Source organism: Danio rerio, chromosome 9 (genome assembly GCF_049306965.1).
Source record: "Danio rerio strain Tuebingen ecotype United States chromosome 9, GRCz12tu, whole genome shotgun sequence".
In the NCBI taxonomy this organism is placed as follows: domain Eukaryota; kingdom Metazoa; phylum Chordata; class Actinopteri; order Cypriniformes; family Danionidae; genus Danio; species Danio rerio.
In genome coordinates this window covers 54,172,023-54,187,095 of record NC_133184.1, presented here as the reverse complement: position 1 = coordinate 54,187,095, position 15,073 = coordinate 54,172,023, and the positions used below count along the sequence as shown (strand labels likewise).

At 31.8% G+C, this 15,073-nt stretch overlaps 1 protein-coding gene across 3 annotated transcripts in view; it reads left to right on the top strand.

The window, feature by feature from the left end:
• Nucleotides 1-15,073, top strand: part of tanc1b (tetratricopeptide repeat, ankyrin repeat and coiled-coil containing 1b) — a 317,932-nt gene that overhangs the window by 133,333 nt on the left and 169,526 nt on the right. For all 3 annotated transcript variants that reach the window (XR_012385665.1, XM_068223687.2, XM_021479050.3), the window contains exon 4: nt 6,930-7,025. Coding sequence is in view for 2 of the 3 variants with exons in the window: in XM_068223687.2 (XP_068079788.2) it covers nt 6,930-7,025 (96 nt within the window). In the remaining variant the exon portion in view is untranslated. The remainder of the gene's footprint in view (nt 1-6,929; nt 7,026-15,073) is intronic.

The window sequence follows — 15,073 nt, the reverse complement described above, 5'->3', positions numbered from 1 at the left end:
GTGTGGCGATGGTTTCTCACTGACCAGTCAATGCAATAAAACGACCTCCGGGCAGATCTGAACGCCGACCTCCCTCTGTTCAGAAAAGTGAACTTTAATCCATGGCCTTCACTGTGCTCTGAATACAGCATATTTCAGAGTAAAGTGGAGAGTTGTCTGTCACGCCGCTCTCTTTTTAGCCTTGGCTTTTGTTGTCTGTACAGAAGATCTTGTGTCTGGGGGAAAGACTCAAATGTGAGTGCGTCAAGAGGTCTTTGACTTTACAGTGTGTCTTTTAAAGCCTGTGAGCATCTACCCACATCAAGAGCTCCAGACGTAAAAAATCCCTTCATTTCGACAATAGACAATTTTTAAACCTCTCTCTCTTTCTCTTTCTCGCACATACGCACATGCACACACACATTTACTATATGTATATGTTTATATTCAGGATATTTATGCATTGAGAAAGTAAAAAGTTCGGATTTATTAACTCTATATGGCCAAAGGACATCCAGCTAATATTTAGATGCTTGCATTTTTAAAAAATATGTTTCATTCATTCATTCATTCATTCATTTATTTATTCATTGGTTTAGCTATAATCTTACTATACTAATTTAACTATTTATTTATTCATTCGATCATTCATTCATTCATTTTATTCATCTATTGATTCATTTATTAATGCATTTATTCATTTATTTATTCAATTATTTAGCTAAAATTTTACTATACTAATTTAACTATTCATTCATTCATTCATTCATTAGTTTAGCTATAATCTTACTATACCAATTTAACTATTTTTTTATTTTGCTATAATCTTATACTATACTAATTTAACTATTTATTTATTTATTTATTCAATAATTAATTTATTTAGCTATAATCTTACCATACTAATTTAACTATTTAATTATTCATTCATTCATTAATTAATTAATTAATTTATTTATTTATTTATTTAGCTATAATCTTATACTATACTAATTTAACTATTTATTTATTAATTCATTTATTTTGCTATAATCTTATATAATACTAATTTTAATTATATTTATTTACTTATTCATTTATTTAGCTATAATCCTATACTATACTAATTTACCTATTTGTTTATTTATTTATATTTATTTATTTATTTATTTTGCTATTATATTATACTATACTAATTTAACTATTTATTTATTTATTCATTTAGTTAGCTATAATCCTATACTATACTGATTTACCTATTTATTTATTTATTCATTCATTCAGCTATAATACTATTATACTATACTAATTTAGCTATTTATTTATTTTTAATTATTTATTTATTCCATTTCATTGATTTAGAATGATGGGTTGCTAAAATATTTTTGATTTATTTATATAAACATGCCCATATGGTTATTTAACTATGTTGTTTTTTTTATTTTTTTTTATTTGTCACTTATCTACACTTACTGGCCACTTTATTAGGTACACCCTACTAGTACCGGGTTGGACCCCTTTTGCCTTCAGAACTGTCTTAATCCTTCGTGGCGTAGATTTGACAAGGTACTGGAAATATTCCTCAGAGATTTTGCTCCATATTTACATGATAGCATCACACAGTTGCTGCAGATTTGTCTGCTGCACATCCATGATGTGAATCTCCAATTCCACCCCATCCCAAAGGTGCTCTATTGGATTGAGCTCTGGTGACTGTGTATCTTTGTGCATCATTGTCATGTTCAAGAAACCAGTCTAAGATGATTCATGCTTTATGACATGGTGTGTTATCCTGCTAGAAGTAGCCATTAGAAGATTGGTACACTGTGGTCATAAAGGGATGGGTTAGTTTTGCAATACTTAGGTAGTAAGTATTGCAACCATTACACCACACCATTACACCACCACCACCAGCCTGAACCATTGATACAAGGCAGGATGGATCCATGCTTTCATGTTGTTGATGCCAAATTCTGACCCGACCATCCGAATGTGGCAGCAGAAATTAAGACTCATCAGTCACTGATGCTCTTCTGCAGACCTCGGTTGTAACAAGTGCTTATTTGAGCAACTGTTGCCTTTCTATCAGCTGGAACCAGTCTGGCCATTCTCCTCTGTCCTCTGGCATCAACAAGGCATTTGCAACCACAGAACTGCCGCTCACTGGATATTTCCTCTTTTTCAGACCATTCTCTGAAAGATGGTTTTGCGTATAAATCCCAGTAGATCAGCAGTTTCTGAAATACTCAGACCAGCCCGTCTGGCACCAAAAACCCTGCCACATTCAAAGTCACTTAAATCACCTTTCTTCCCCATTTTGCAGCAGATTGTCTTGACCATGTCTACATGCCTAAAAGCATTGAGTTGCTGCCATGTCAGTTCGACAGGTGTGCCTAATAAAGTGGCCGGTTAGTGTATATTTACTTGATGTAATTTGTTATTAATCAAAATTGTTTCATAAAAAAAATAATATGAGGTTTATCTTGAAAATACAAAATGTACCCACAATTCTATAATCACCCCATATTGAAAAATAAGAATATAAAAATATAATAATAATATTTATAAAATGTTATTATTATTATTATTAACAATACTACTACTACTACTAATAATAATACATCATGAATTAAATATAACCAATAATAATACGAATGTAAAATTCATTTATTATAAATATAATGTTTTTATTTTGTTTTGCATTTTGTCATTTCATGTTTCTGTCTAATGGTTTACTTCTGGACATAGACAATTCTGACTAAATAAAAGCATTAAAAAAGAGAAATATTAATAAGAATAACATTATGTGTCCAACATGAGTGCATTACAGTATTTTCTTCTTGATTAGATGTGGTCAGCAGAAGGTTTCCTAGAGTCAGTGTTTTACATGAGTTGTTTTTCCTCTTGTTGTTCTTCCTCTGATTTATATTCTCTGGCTGTTTATTTGCATGCGTCTCAGATGTGCCGTTGGACCTCAGACTGAGTTAATACCTGTTTGTGCTCCACCAGAGAGACCAGACTCATGCATTTTAATCACACGTGTGTATTTATTCTCTTCCGCCTGAAGCCACAACTTGTGCTTGGATTTGGATGGAAAAACATGAGAGCGTGTGCTGTTCATATATATTTAGGTTTGACAAGGGATATTCAGATTTCATTAATTAGTAGAAGTGGCCAATCATTTTGCATCATATTTTTACTATTTAGATGAACTGGCCCTTTAAGAAGAACAAACCAGCTGTTGTGTAGGACATATAAAAGCAATCAGATGTGATGTAGAATGTGAATATATAATTATTAAAAAATAAATGAAAATAAATTGAAATAGTAATGTAGTAATAATAATAGTAATAAATAAATAATAAATAAATAATAGTAATAATAATAATAATAAATAATAATAATATTAATAATAATAATAATAGATGCATTTCATAAAAATGAAGTATGATTTGACTTTTCATAGCAAAAGAAACAGACTGTGATTGTGAAATGTGTCATGTGAAATGTAATGTATGTATCATTTGCATTACACTGTAGGAGACTATAGATGGCAGTGTAAATCAGCACTGAATATTTCAATCTTGGTGCATTTCAATAATTTAGTATCCAAGAAGAGCACATTAAAGCAGCTTAATTATTATTTTTTTCATTAATACAAACCCAAAAACCAAATATTTATATACACATTTCATAAGCTGCACATAAATCAGCTGCATATTTATGCAATGAGAAAGTGAAAAGTTGATTTTATGTTAACCCAAACACCCTCTCTTTATGTCCAACTCTGATTAGATTTATTTGCATTTTTTTGCAAGATGTAGATTTATTTATTTATTTATTTCTTTCTTTCTTTATTTATTTATTTATTTATTTATTTATTTATTTATTCATTCATTCATTTATTGATTTATTTATTAATTGATTTATTGATTTATAAATGTTTTATGTATGCATTTATTTATTCATTTATTTGAGCATTTGTTCATTTATTAATGCATTTATTTATTCATTCATTTATTTATTATATGCATTTATTTAGGCATTAATTAATAAATTTTTGCATTTATTTATGCCTATATTTATTTATTTAGTTATGCATTCACTTATTTATTTATGCCTTTATTTATTTAATTATATATTTGTTTATGTTTTCATTTGTTTATTTATGCATTTATTTATGCTTTTATTCATGCGTTTATTTATTCATTTATTTATGCATTTATTTATTTATGCATTTAGTTTTGCGTTTATTTATTCATTTATTTATGCATTTATTTATTTATGCATTTAGTTTTGCGTTTATTTATTCATTTATTTATGCATTTAGTTTTTATTTTTTTATTTTTACATTTGTTTTTGCATTTATGTATTAATTTTTTATTAGATGCATTTATTTAAGCATTAATTAATCAATGTATTTATTTATTTATTTATTTATTTATGTGTTTATTTATTTATTTATTTATTTATGCATTTTATTGTATTGGTTTAGAATGATACTTTGGTAATATTGTGTTTTTTTATTTTATTTTATTTATTTATTATATATATATATATATATATATATATATATATATATATATATATATATATATATATATATATATATATATATATATATATATAAACATGCCCATGTCTTTTTAGTTTATTTGTTATTGATTTGTTGCTTATTTTATAGTTCATATTTTGAGTATTTGTTTAACACATTTATTTATGTTAGTTTGTTGTAGTGACCTGAAGACATCCAGCTCATGATTAGATTTTTTTTATTTTTACAAGGATTTTGTCATTTAATCTAAATAATTTTATTATTTAATTTATTGTTTTTTATGTTTTATCATTTTTATAATATTTGTATAATAATGTAAATTAGATAATATTTGTATGATTGATTTAATAATTTTATGTATGTTAGTTTGTTGTATTGACCTTAAAATGGTTAAAAAAAATATTGTAGCCAAAATAAAACAAATCAGACTTTCTCCAAAAGAAAAAGACAATTCACATGAGAACTAATAATAATTACTTCAACTGTATGTTGTTCCTATTAGAAAAGCAGTGTACACTAAGAAAGCTGCATCATTTATAATTTGATGTTGATGACTTGAGGATGTTGAGCTCATATAAACACCAGTTCGAGGTCAAAGTTCAGCAGGTGTGGAGCTCTGCTGGATGTATACACACTGTTTCCTCCATGAGCTTATTTGGTCAGATCTGACTGGGGCCTCCAGGTCTTTGATCTCTGCAGGTCCTCCATCATAAACAGAGGAACGTGCTTTAAATCTACAGGCTTTACTAGGCTGGAGATGCTGTCTTTTATTTGCTCAACTGCGAATATTCTGCCTCTTTAGGATGGCACAAGCTTGTCGTGTCAGATGTGAAGAGTATTGCTGTTCATATCAAATATGAGGCTGTTTTATGCAGTATTTTAGACTCATACACTACTGTACATAATAATTGTTAATATTAATATTGTTATTTATTTAGTTTTTTATATGTTATTGTGTATAAACGTTTACACAACTGTTCAACGTTTTTTTGCTTTAGCTTTGGTTTAGTTACAGTTTAGCAAGTTAAAACATTTTCTTACCTGATCTTAACTTATCATGTTAACTTATCTTAAGTTTACTGTATTTTCTTATCTTTACTTGTTTTATTATTTTATTCATATTGATTTTTATTCAAATGTTTTATCTTCTGTGATACATGGTAAAAGTTTTTGTTTTTGTTTTGTTTTTAGTTTAGTTTTAGTTTAGCTTTTAATTTTTGTTTTTTAAGTTTTGTTTTTTTTTCTTTTTCTTTTACGTTTATTTTTTGCTTTTTAGTTTGTTTTTTTTTAATTTTAGTTTTTTGTTTTTCTTTGCTTTTAAGTTTTTTAGTTTGTTTAGTTTTTTTATTTTTATTTTTGTTTCGTCTTTTAAGTTTAGTTTTTTATTTTAGTTTTTTGCTTTGTTTATTTATTTTATTTATTATTATTATTATTATTATTTTTGTCTATTGTTTTAGTTAAGTTTTAATTTTGTTTTAGTTTAGTTTTTTTCAGTTTATTTATTTGTTTTTTTATTTTTTTCTTGATTTGTTGTTTTGTTGTTTGTTTAGTTTTTTATTTTTGTTTGTTTAGTTTTATTTGTTTTTTTATTTTTAGTTTTATTTGGTTTTTGTTTGGTTTTTGTTTAGTTCTTTTATTCTCTTTTGTTTTTTATTTTCGTTGTAGGTTTTTTATTTGCTTAGTTTTTATTTTCGTTTTTGTTTTACATTTTTTTTGTTTTTGTTTTTAAACTTCTTTTTCCAATAGTTTTATATTTGTTTGTATGTGTAATTTTATGTCATTATCTGTTTTTATTTATTTAATTTAATTGTTTTTATTTACATCTCTAAGAAGTTTTTAGCATCAATTAATATTAGGATGACACTGAAGACTAGAGTGATGAAGCAGAAAATTCAGCTTTGCAGCACAGAAATAAATGAAAAAGAAAATATTATAAATTGAAATCATTATTTTGCCATATCTTTACTGTATGCTTATAAATAGTTTAAACTTGTCGACCCCAAACTTTTGAACATAGTGTAATTTCCCATCTTCCCCCCTTCAGTAAGCGGACTTTTATCAGTGTATAAAATCAATTCCAAGCATAGTTCTGTGCCTTTAAAAACAAAAGCGAGGCATTTGCAGAAAAAGCACTGGCTGTTTTCTTAATAAATGTATGCATTGGGAATGTACTGTATGTAGGGGCAGATGTGTATTCAGAAACACTCTCAGTATCAGAGACGGATCTGAAAGTTAAACTGTGCTGTTTCCGCCTCTAGTTTACATTCCCAGATCTGCGAGAGAGTGTTACTGCAGCTGACACCAGCAGCTTGAGTCTGTCCACTCTTTACGCTCGCATCATTCAGACGCTGTTTTCTCTGAGATCTGCCATTGGAGAGCCTTCTTGATGATGTTTCTATCTCTCTCTGTTCTGAAGGATTGGTTAGAAAGCCCAAATATGTGGAGAGTCCTCGTATTCCTGGAGATGTGTGTGCGGCGTCGCTGAAGAAGGTGCCTGATTCTGCTACTGCTGGTGAGTGAAAACACGTGCTGGGTTTAGAGATTGTGTGTGTGTGTGTGTGTGTGTGTGTGTGTATTGATCTTCACATCACTGGTCTGAGGATTGTGCTGGTCATTGAGAGTGTGAGACAGCAGAGCTCCTCAAGCAGCTGTAATCAGGGCGGCGCCAGTGGAGTGCCAGCTGTCTGTCTGTGGCACCACTGTATCCCATGATGTCATCACTGCAGGCCTCTCACACACACACACACACAGCTGATGGAGCATACTGTGGAGTTATCAAAGGGGTCATGGACAAAGAAACCACAATTTGCGTGATATACATAAAACCATTCTGTAAATTGTAGTGCGCTGATCTCATATCTGTCATTCACTTTAGTTTAGGGTAAAGTTCTCTCTAGGGCTGCACAATTTATTGTTTGAGCATTGATATCGTAATGTGTGTATCCATAATAGTCACATCGTAGGATTGGATTATTTATTAAAGATTACAAGATAAAGATATTAATATTTATTCATTTATTTTTGCATTTGTTTATTTATGCATTTAGTTTTGCGTTTATTTTTACATTTGTTTATGCATTTATGTATTCATTTATTTATTAGATGCATTTATTTAAGCATTAATTAATTAATGTATTTATGCATTTATTTATTTATGCATTTATTTATTTATTTATTTATGTGTTTATTTATTTATTTATTTATTTATTTATTTATTTATTTATGTGTTTATTTATTTATTTATTTATTTATGCATTCTATTGTATTGGTTTAGAATGATACTTTGGTAATATTGTGATTTATTTATTTTTTTATATATAAACTTGCCCATGTCTTTTTAAAGTTTTAGTTTATTAGTTATTGATGTGTTTTATAGTTCATATTTTGACTATTTGTTTAAAACATTTATTTATGTTAGTTTGTTGTAGTGAGCTGAAGACTCATCTTGATTATTTATTAAAAACTAAAAGATAAATATATAAAAAATTCATAAATAAGTTATTTAATCACACACACGCACGCACGCATGCACGCACGCACGCACGCACGCACACACACCTATCTATCTATCTATCTATCTATCTATCTATCTATCTATCTATCTATCTATCTATCTATCTATCTATCTATCTATCTATCTATCTATCTATCTATCTATCTATCTATCTATCTATCTATCTATCTATCTATCTATATATATATATATATATATATATATATATATATATATATATATATATACACACACACACACACAAACTCATACTACACACACACACCTATAAGGGTCAGCAGTGTGTACATGGGGGTCAGTCACATGTTATTTTAACCCTGAGAGAGTTTATATTTAGCATCTCCACACATTCCCTGCGGCTCAGTTTAACATCGTCCTCCAGTCCCGTTGAGATGACGGTGTTCATTAGATTAGACACTAGAACATCATTGATTTTGATCAGAATCATGTTGTCAGCGCTTTTCCCATGACTGTATTCTCTGCATTTGCGCTATACATATTGTTTAGACTGACTCTCTCTATTTTGGTGCATTACAGCTAAAAACATGAACCAGAAATGTTTTCTTCTAGGATGAACAACAAAAATTGCTCTAATATTTTAATGTAGTGTTCAGCATTTTCATTTTTTTGTGTTTTATTAATAAATATAAACTTAAACAATTATGTAATATTGTTTTTTTCCCATTGGAGGCATTTATAAATTACTTATTCTTTATTTCCCCCATAATTTTACATGAAAATACGTACGTTTGCATTTGTACAAATTTAACGTTTACATTTTTGTAATAGTTATAGTTAAAGATTAAATTTAAATATAATCATAATAATTATTAATCAAACAATTTAATTTAATTTATGTTGTCCATTAATATAACCAGTTAACCAGTTTATAAATTAATTATAGATAATAACAAAATTAATTCTTCTAAAATACATTTTATTTTCATATTTTTATTTTAGCGGTTATTGTTATAGGAGTTATTAATTATTATAAAATGTGTTATTTAATTGTTGTTAGACCGAATTATAAATGTATTAAAAATTAATAAAAAAACGTCACTCCCTAAATATTACATTTAAAATAAAATAAAATAAAAATAAATTGAAAATAAAAATAAAATAAATAATTTAGTTAACTCCATATCCACATCTGTCTTCTAATAAATAGAAAACACTTACTAGCTTTACTCCTTTTGCTTTCGTTTTTCACTTTAATTGTTTTGCTGTTCATAAAAGATGATGATTTCCGAACTCGTTAATTCTTTAGTGATTTCCCAGGGCATCATGCAGCATCTGTGGTAGATCTACATCCCGCAGGTCTCTGTATCTGCGACTGTATAAACGGATACGTCTGCATTTCCTAACAGCAGGACACAAGAAACAGCTCTCGGCATTCCCAAAACATTCCCGAATCTGTAAATACCTGCTCTCACGCCTCATCCAGCAAAACTCAGGGAGGAAAGCAAATCGTGCCATGTGGAATTAGTCAACGTGCTCCGCTAATAGCGTTAATAATGTATAATTAGCCGCAGTGTGTGTGTACTTCATAATTATGCTGTCCTGCTGCCAGACTTTCAGCTTTCGGAATCAAAGTGTGTAGTAGGTGTTTATTTATTAACACACACTTGTTTCCTCGTCAGCTGAAGAGTGCAGATCACACTGAAAACTGATGCTGAGAGCCAGTCAAACACTTCGGATTGGCTTTTCTCTGCAGCTTTTCTTTTTATTTTTTTTTGTGGTATTACAGGCGACTAGATTGACATATTTTGTTTCTTGTTGCAGATTCTTGATTTAGTAAATTAATTTAAAGATGCTTTGATATCAAACTGTTGGTTAATGTCAGTAATACACCTGGAAATGTAGACGCACAGAATGTCACTATCTATTTACAAAACAAAAATAAACATAAATAAAAAATTTACCTAAAACAAAAATAAAAAAACTAAAAAAAAAAAAAAAAAAAAAAAAAAAAAAAAAAAAAAAAAAAAACTAAAATAAAAAACTAAACTAAAACAAAACAAAATAAAAAATAAAGAAAAACAGAAAATTAAAAACAACAACAAAAAAAATTATATTTATAAATATCTGATGTTCATTTCAATGGCACAAACCAGCACAAATCAAGCACAAACGAATGACACCAGTTTTGTGCGATTTAGAGGAAATAATGGGGTGGAGAGTGACGTCACGACTTCTGAAATATTTTGATAAGACAATATCAAACAATAAAAACAATAAAAATAGATACAGTGTTTATTTTAACGGCACAAACCAGCACAAGTCCAGCACAAACAAATGACACCAGTTTTGTGTGATTTAGACTACCTGGGGTGGAGAATGACGTCCCAACTCCCAAAATATCTTCGTTATATCTAAACAACGAAAATAGATAAAGTGTTTGTTTCAATGCCACAAATGTCTGTTTCTGCTGGTCTCTATTTTTTTTTAATCTACTGTCTGTCTGTCTCTGTCCATCTCTTCGTCCCTGCCTCTGTCTGTCTGTCTGTCTGTCTGTCTGTCTGTCATTCTGTCTTTCATTTTGTTTGTCTGTCTGTCTGTCAGTCTGTCATTCTGTCTGTCTGTCTTTCTGTCTGCCATTCTGTCTGTCTGTCAGTCTGCCATTCTGTCTGTCAGTCTGTCATTCTGTCTGTCAGTCTGTCTGTCTGTCTGTCTGTCATTCTGTCTGTCAGTGTGTCATTCTGTCTGTCAGTCTGTCTGTCTGCCATTCTGTCTGTCTGTCATTCTGTCTGTCATTCTGTCTTTCATTCTGTCTGTCTGTCTGTCTGTCATTCTGTCTGTCAGTGTGTCATTCTGTCTTTCATTTTGTCTGTCTGTCATTCTGTCTGTCTGTCTGTCATTCTGTCTTTCATTCTGTCTGTCTGTCTGTCTCTCATTCTGTCTGTCTGCCATTCTGTCTGTCTGTCTGTCATTCTGTCTTTCATTCTGTCTGTCTGCCATTCTGTCTGTCTGTCTGTCTGTCATTCTGTCTTTCATTCTGTCTGTCTGTCTCTTTCATTCTGTCTGTCTGCCATTCTGTCTGTCTGTCTGTCTGTCTGCCATTCTGTCTGTCTGTCTGTCTGCCATTCTGTCTGTCTGTCTGTCTGTCTGTTTGTCTATCATTCTGTCTGTCTGCCATTCTGTCCGTCTGTCTGTCTGTCTGCCATTCTGTCTGTCTGTCTGTCTGTCTGCCATTCTGTCTGTCTGTCTGTCTGCCATTCTGTCTGTCTGTCTGTCTGTCTGTCATTCTGTCTTTCATTCTGTCTATCTGTCATTCTGTCATTCTGTTTGTCTGTCTGTCTGTCTGTCTGCCATTCTGTCTGTCTGTCTGCCATTCTGTCTGTCTGTCTGTCATTCTGTCTTTCATTCTGTCTGTCTGTCTGTCTGTCTGTCTGTCTGTCTGTCATTCTGTCTGTCTTTCATTCTGTCTGTCTTTCATTCTGTCTGTCTATCATTCTGTCTGTCTGTCTGTCATTCTGTCTTTAATTATGTCTCTCTGTCATTCTGTCTGTCATTCTGTCTGTCTGTCTGTCTGTCTGTCATTCTGTCTTTAATTATGTCTCTCTGTCATTCTGTCTGTCATTCTGTCTGTCTGTCTGTCTGTCTGTCTGTCTTTCATTCTGTCTCTCTGTCATTCTGTCTGTCTCTCTGTCTGTCTGTCTGTCTATCTGTCTGTCTTTTCATCTGTCTGTCTCTGTCCGTCCACCTGTCCATCACTCTGTCTGTCTCCCTGTCCGTTGATATTTTCTTCTGTATCTTTCTGTTCTCTGTCTGCCTGTGTGTCTTTCTTTTCTTTTATCTGGTTTTCTGTCTTTTCTGTCTCACTTTTCATACTCGTCTATCTTTTCATCTCTCTCTTTGTCCGTCCATCTGTCTGTTTTCCTGTCTGTTTATCTTTTTATTTGTCTTTTCGTCTGTGTGTCTTCATTTGTCCTATTCAGTCTGTCATTCAGTCTGTCTCTCTTTCTGTTTCGTGTGTCTGCATCCTGTCTGTCATCATTTTTTCTGTCGGTTTGTCTCTCTACATTTGTTATTTCCATCAGTCTCCATGTTTTTTCATCTACATTCTTTCTCTCTGCTTTTCTGTCTCTTCTGTTTCCTGTTTTCTTTTCTAAGTATAATATCGGCGTAGCATCCGCTCCTCTTGTTTATGTTTGTGAACGCTAATCAGTTTTTCATATGAGGTTATGTGCGTTTGATCTCACACACACACACACACACACACACACACACACACACACACACACACACACACACTCTCACACACACACAGGTTGTCTTGACCTTGGCTTGTGTTCTTGTCCTGCTCTGAAAGTTCGTCTCTCTTTGATTGGCTCTTACCCTTGTGGAAAATGAATTTGATCTCAGTAAAAGTGTCTCTTGTGTGGTCCGCTCTCACATCTAAACGCATCTGAGTGGAGAATTCACTTTGAGAAGGTACACCATCAGAAAAACCCAGTGAAGGACATAAATGCTGTTTACAGAGTCGCGATTGCCTCTGGAGATCTCCAGCTTTGACCCCTGAGGCTTTATGGGATGCTTTAAAATAACATTATCATTGAAACTGCGATCCCGCAGGAACACCGTGCTCATTTTCTTTAAATATCTGACACCAGGCTCTAGATGATGTCAGATTTTGGTAAGAGCTACAGACGTTTGGTGGTTTTGAAGCGCTCGGTGCACTGGAAAAATATCTGGTAATGAACAGTTTCTGTATTTTGTGATTCACAAGTGTTCTCTGTTTATTTATGATTGTGAATTGCATTATGGGATGTTGATCTCTGCTCTGTCAACCTGTGATGCTGAAAATTCAACTCTACAGTTTAACAAAGTAAATATGATTGATATTTTAGTAGTTTGAAATAATATAATGTATAATAAATAATATCTAGAGAAATTCGCTCTCTGGCCACTTTATTAGGTACACTTTACTAGTACCGGGTTGGATCCTCCTTTGCCTTCAGAACTGCCTTAATCCTTCGTGGCATAGATTCAACAGGGTACTGGAAATATTCCTCTGAGATTTTGCTCCATATTGACATGATAGTATAAGGCAGTGATGTGAGTCTCCAGTTTCATTACGTCTCAAATGTTCTGTTGGATTGAGATCTGCTGACTGTGTAGGCCATTTGAGTACAGTGAACTCATTGTCATGTTCAAGACACCAGTCTGAGATGATTCACGCTTTATGACATGGCGCGTTATCCTGCTGGAAGTAGACATCAGAAGATGGGGACACTGTGTTCATAAAGGGATGGACATGGTCAGCAACAATACTCAGGTAGGCTGTGTTGTTGACACAATGCTCAATTGGTACTAATGAGCCCAAAGGGTGTCAAGAAAATCTCCCCACACCATTACACCACCACCACCAGCCTGAACAGTTGATACAAGGCAGGATGGGTCCATGCTTTCATGTTGTTAATGCCAAATTCTGCTTGTGCATGAAAATCCCAGTAGATCAGCAGTTTCTGAAATACTCAGACCAGCCCGTCTGGCACCAACAGCCATGCCACCCACATTCAAAGCCACTTAAATCCTCTTTCTTACCTTTCTGATGCTCGGTTTGAACTGCATGGTCTTGACCATGTTTACATGCCTAAATGCATTGAGTTGCTGCAATATAATCGGCTGATTGGAAATTTGCGTTAACAAGCAGTTAGGCAGGTGTACCTAATAAAGTGGCCGGTGAGTGTAAGTCTGTAAAATAAGAGAAAATGTACTGGCAGTTTATTTTAAGGTCTTTGTTGTGTAATACACAACACCAACCCAGACAATAACTCACTTTAAACTATTAAAAATGTCAATAAAAGTCTAACTTTTTAAGGTTAGAAGTTGTTGGAGAAGAGATCTAAGTCCCATAATGCAGTTCAAAACACAAATAAATCAGAAAAAATGTAAAATAAAACATAAATCTCAAAGTATGAAAACTGCAAATTTACTGATATTTTTACAGTGTGTTTTAGAACTGTTTGAAAATTCTCTTTTTTTTAACCATTTGCGAATCCATTTAGCCGATCTCCTGGTTTGATGGGAACACTTTTAGCTTAGCTTAGCATAAATCATTGAATCGGATTAGACCATTAGCATCTCATAATAAAAAGTTTTGTAAAATGAGCCTACCACCCCCCCCCCCCCCCCCCAAAAAAAGTGCTGTGTTCCTTTGAAGAAGTTTAATAGTTAAATTAGTAAGTCCTGACCCAAAAATAACGTCTGATGTTATTATACCATACAATATAATAGTTTATAGTTACTATAGCAACATAAATAAACTTATTGACTTTCAAAGCAGATTCAAAGCAGTGATTTATTGTCTGCCAATTGCCTGAAACCATTGCCATTCATGACTTTAAAATCAGTTTTTCTCAGATTATGTCATCAGTGCATGATGTTGAGCCAATGCATCTCCCACTAATATTATTCAATTTTTTTATTTTGCATATGACATGTAATTCCCTTAAAGTTAAGATGATCACTACTTATTCAAAGAGTTTGGTACTGTATTTATGTGTACAATGGCATAGAAAATGCACTGTATCTATTCTGAACATTCACCTGCGTGTCGTGTAGTTATTAATTCATGATCCTGCCATCCATTATTATCTCACATAGTGCATTAACAAATCTGAGAATGTTGCTATTTCAATTAAATCATTTCTGCTAATTTTGTTTTGGCCAAATATGCCGGTGAATGGAGAAGTTAATTTAAGGTTGTGTTAGCAGGGCTGTGATCTTGAACACTCGACAAGAAGACATCTGTAAAAACAGCAATTATAAAAAATAGTTCACCAGAATAAAAAATCTAAGTTGACTTTTTTATGGGCTTAGTTAAAAAGATATATCAATCCTGCAAAAATATAAAAAAATATTAAATGAAGGATTAATTTAATATCCATTTAGCGTTCAGAATAGCTTACATTGACTGGAGTAAAAAACACAAATCAAGCGAATGCACTAATATTTGATTAAAGTAGATTAGGTGTCAAGTTTAAGCGGACAAAACAAATCTAGTTATTTTAATAGGAGAAATGAAGTCAACATAAAAATCA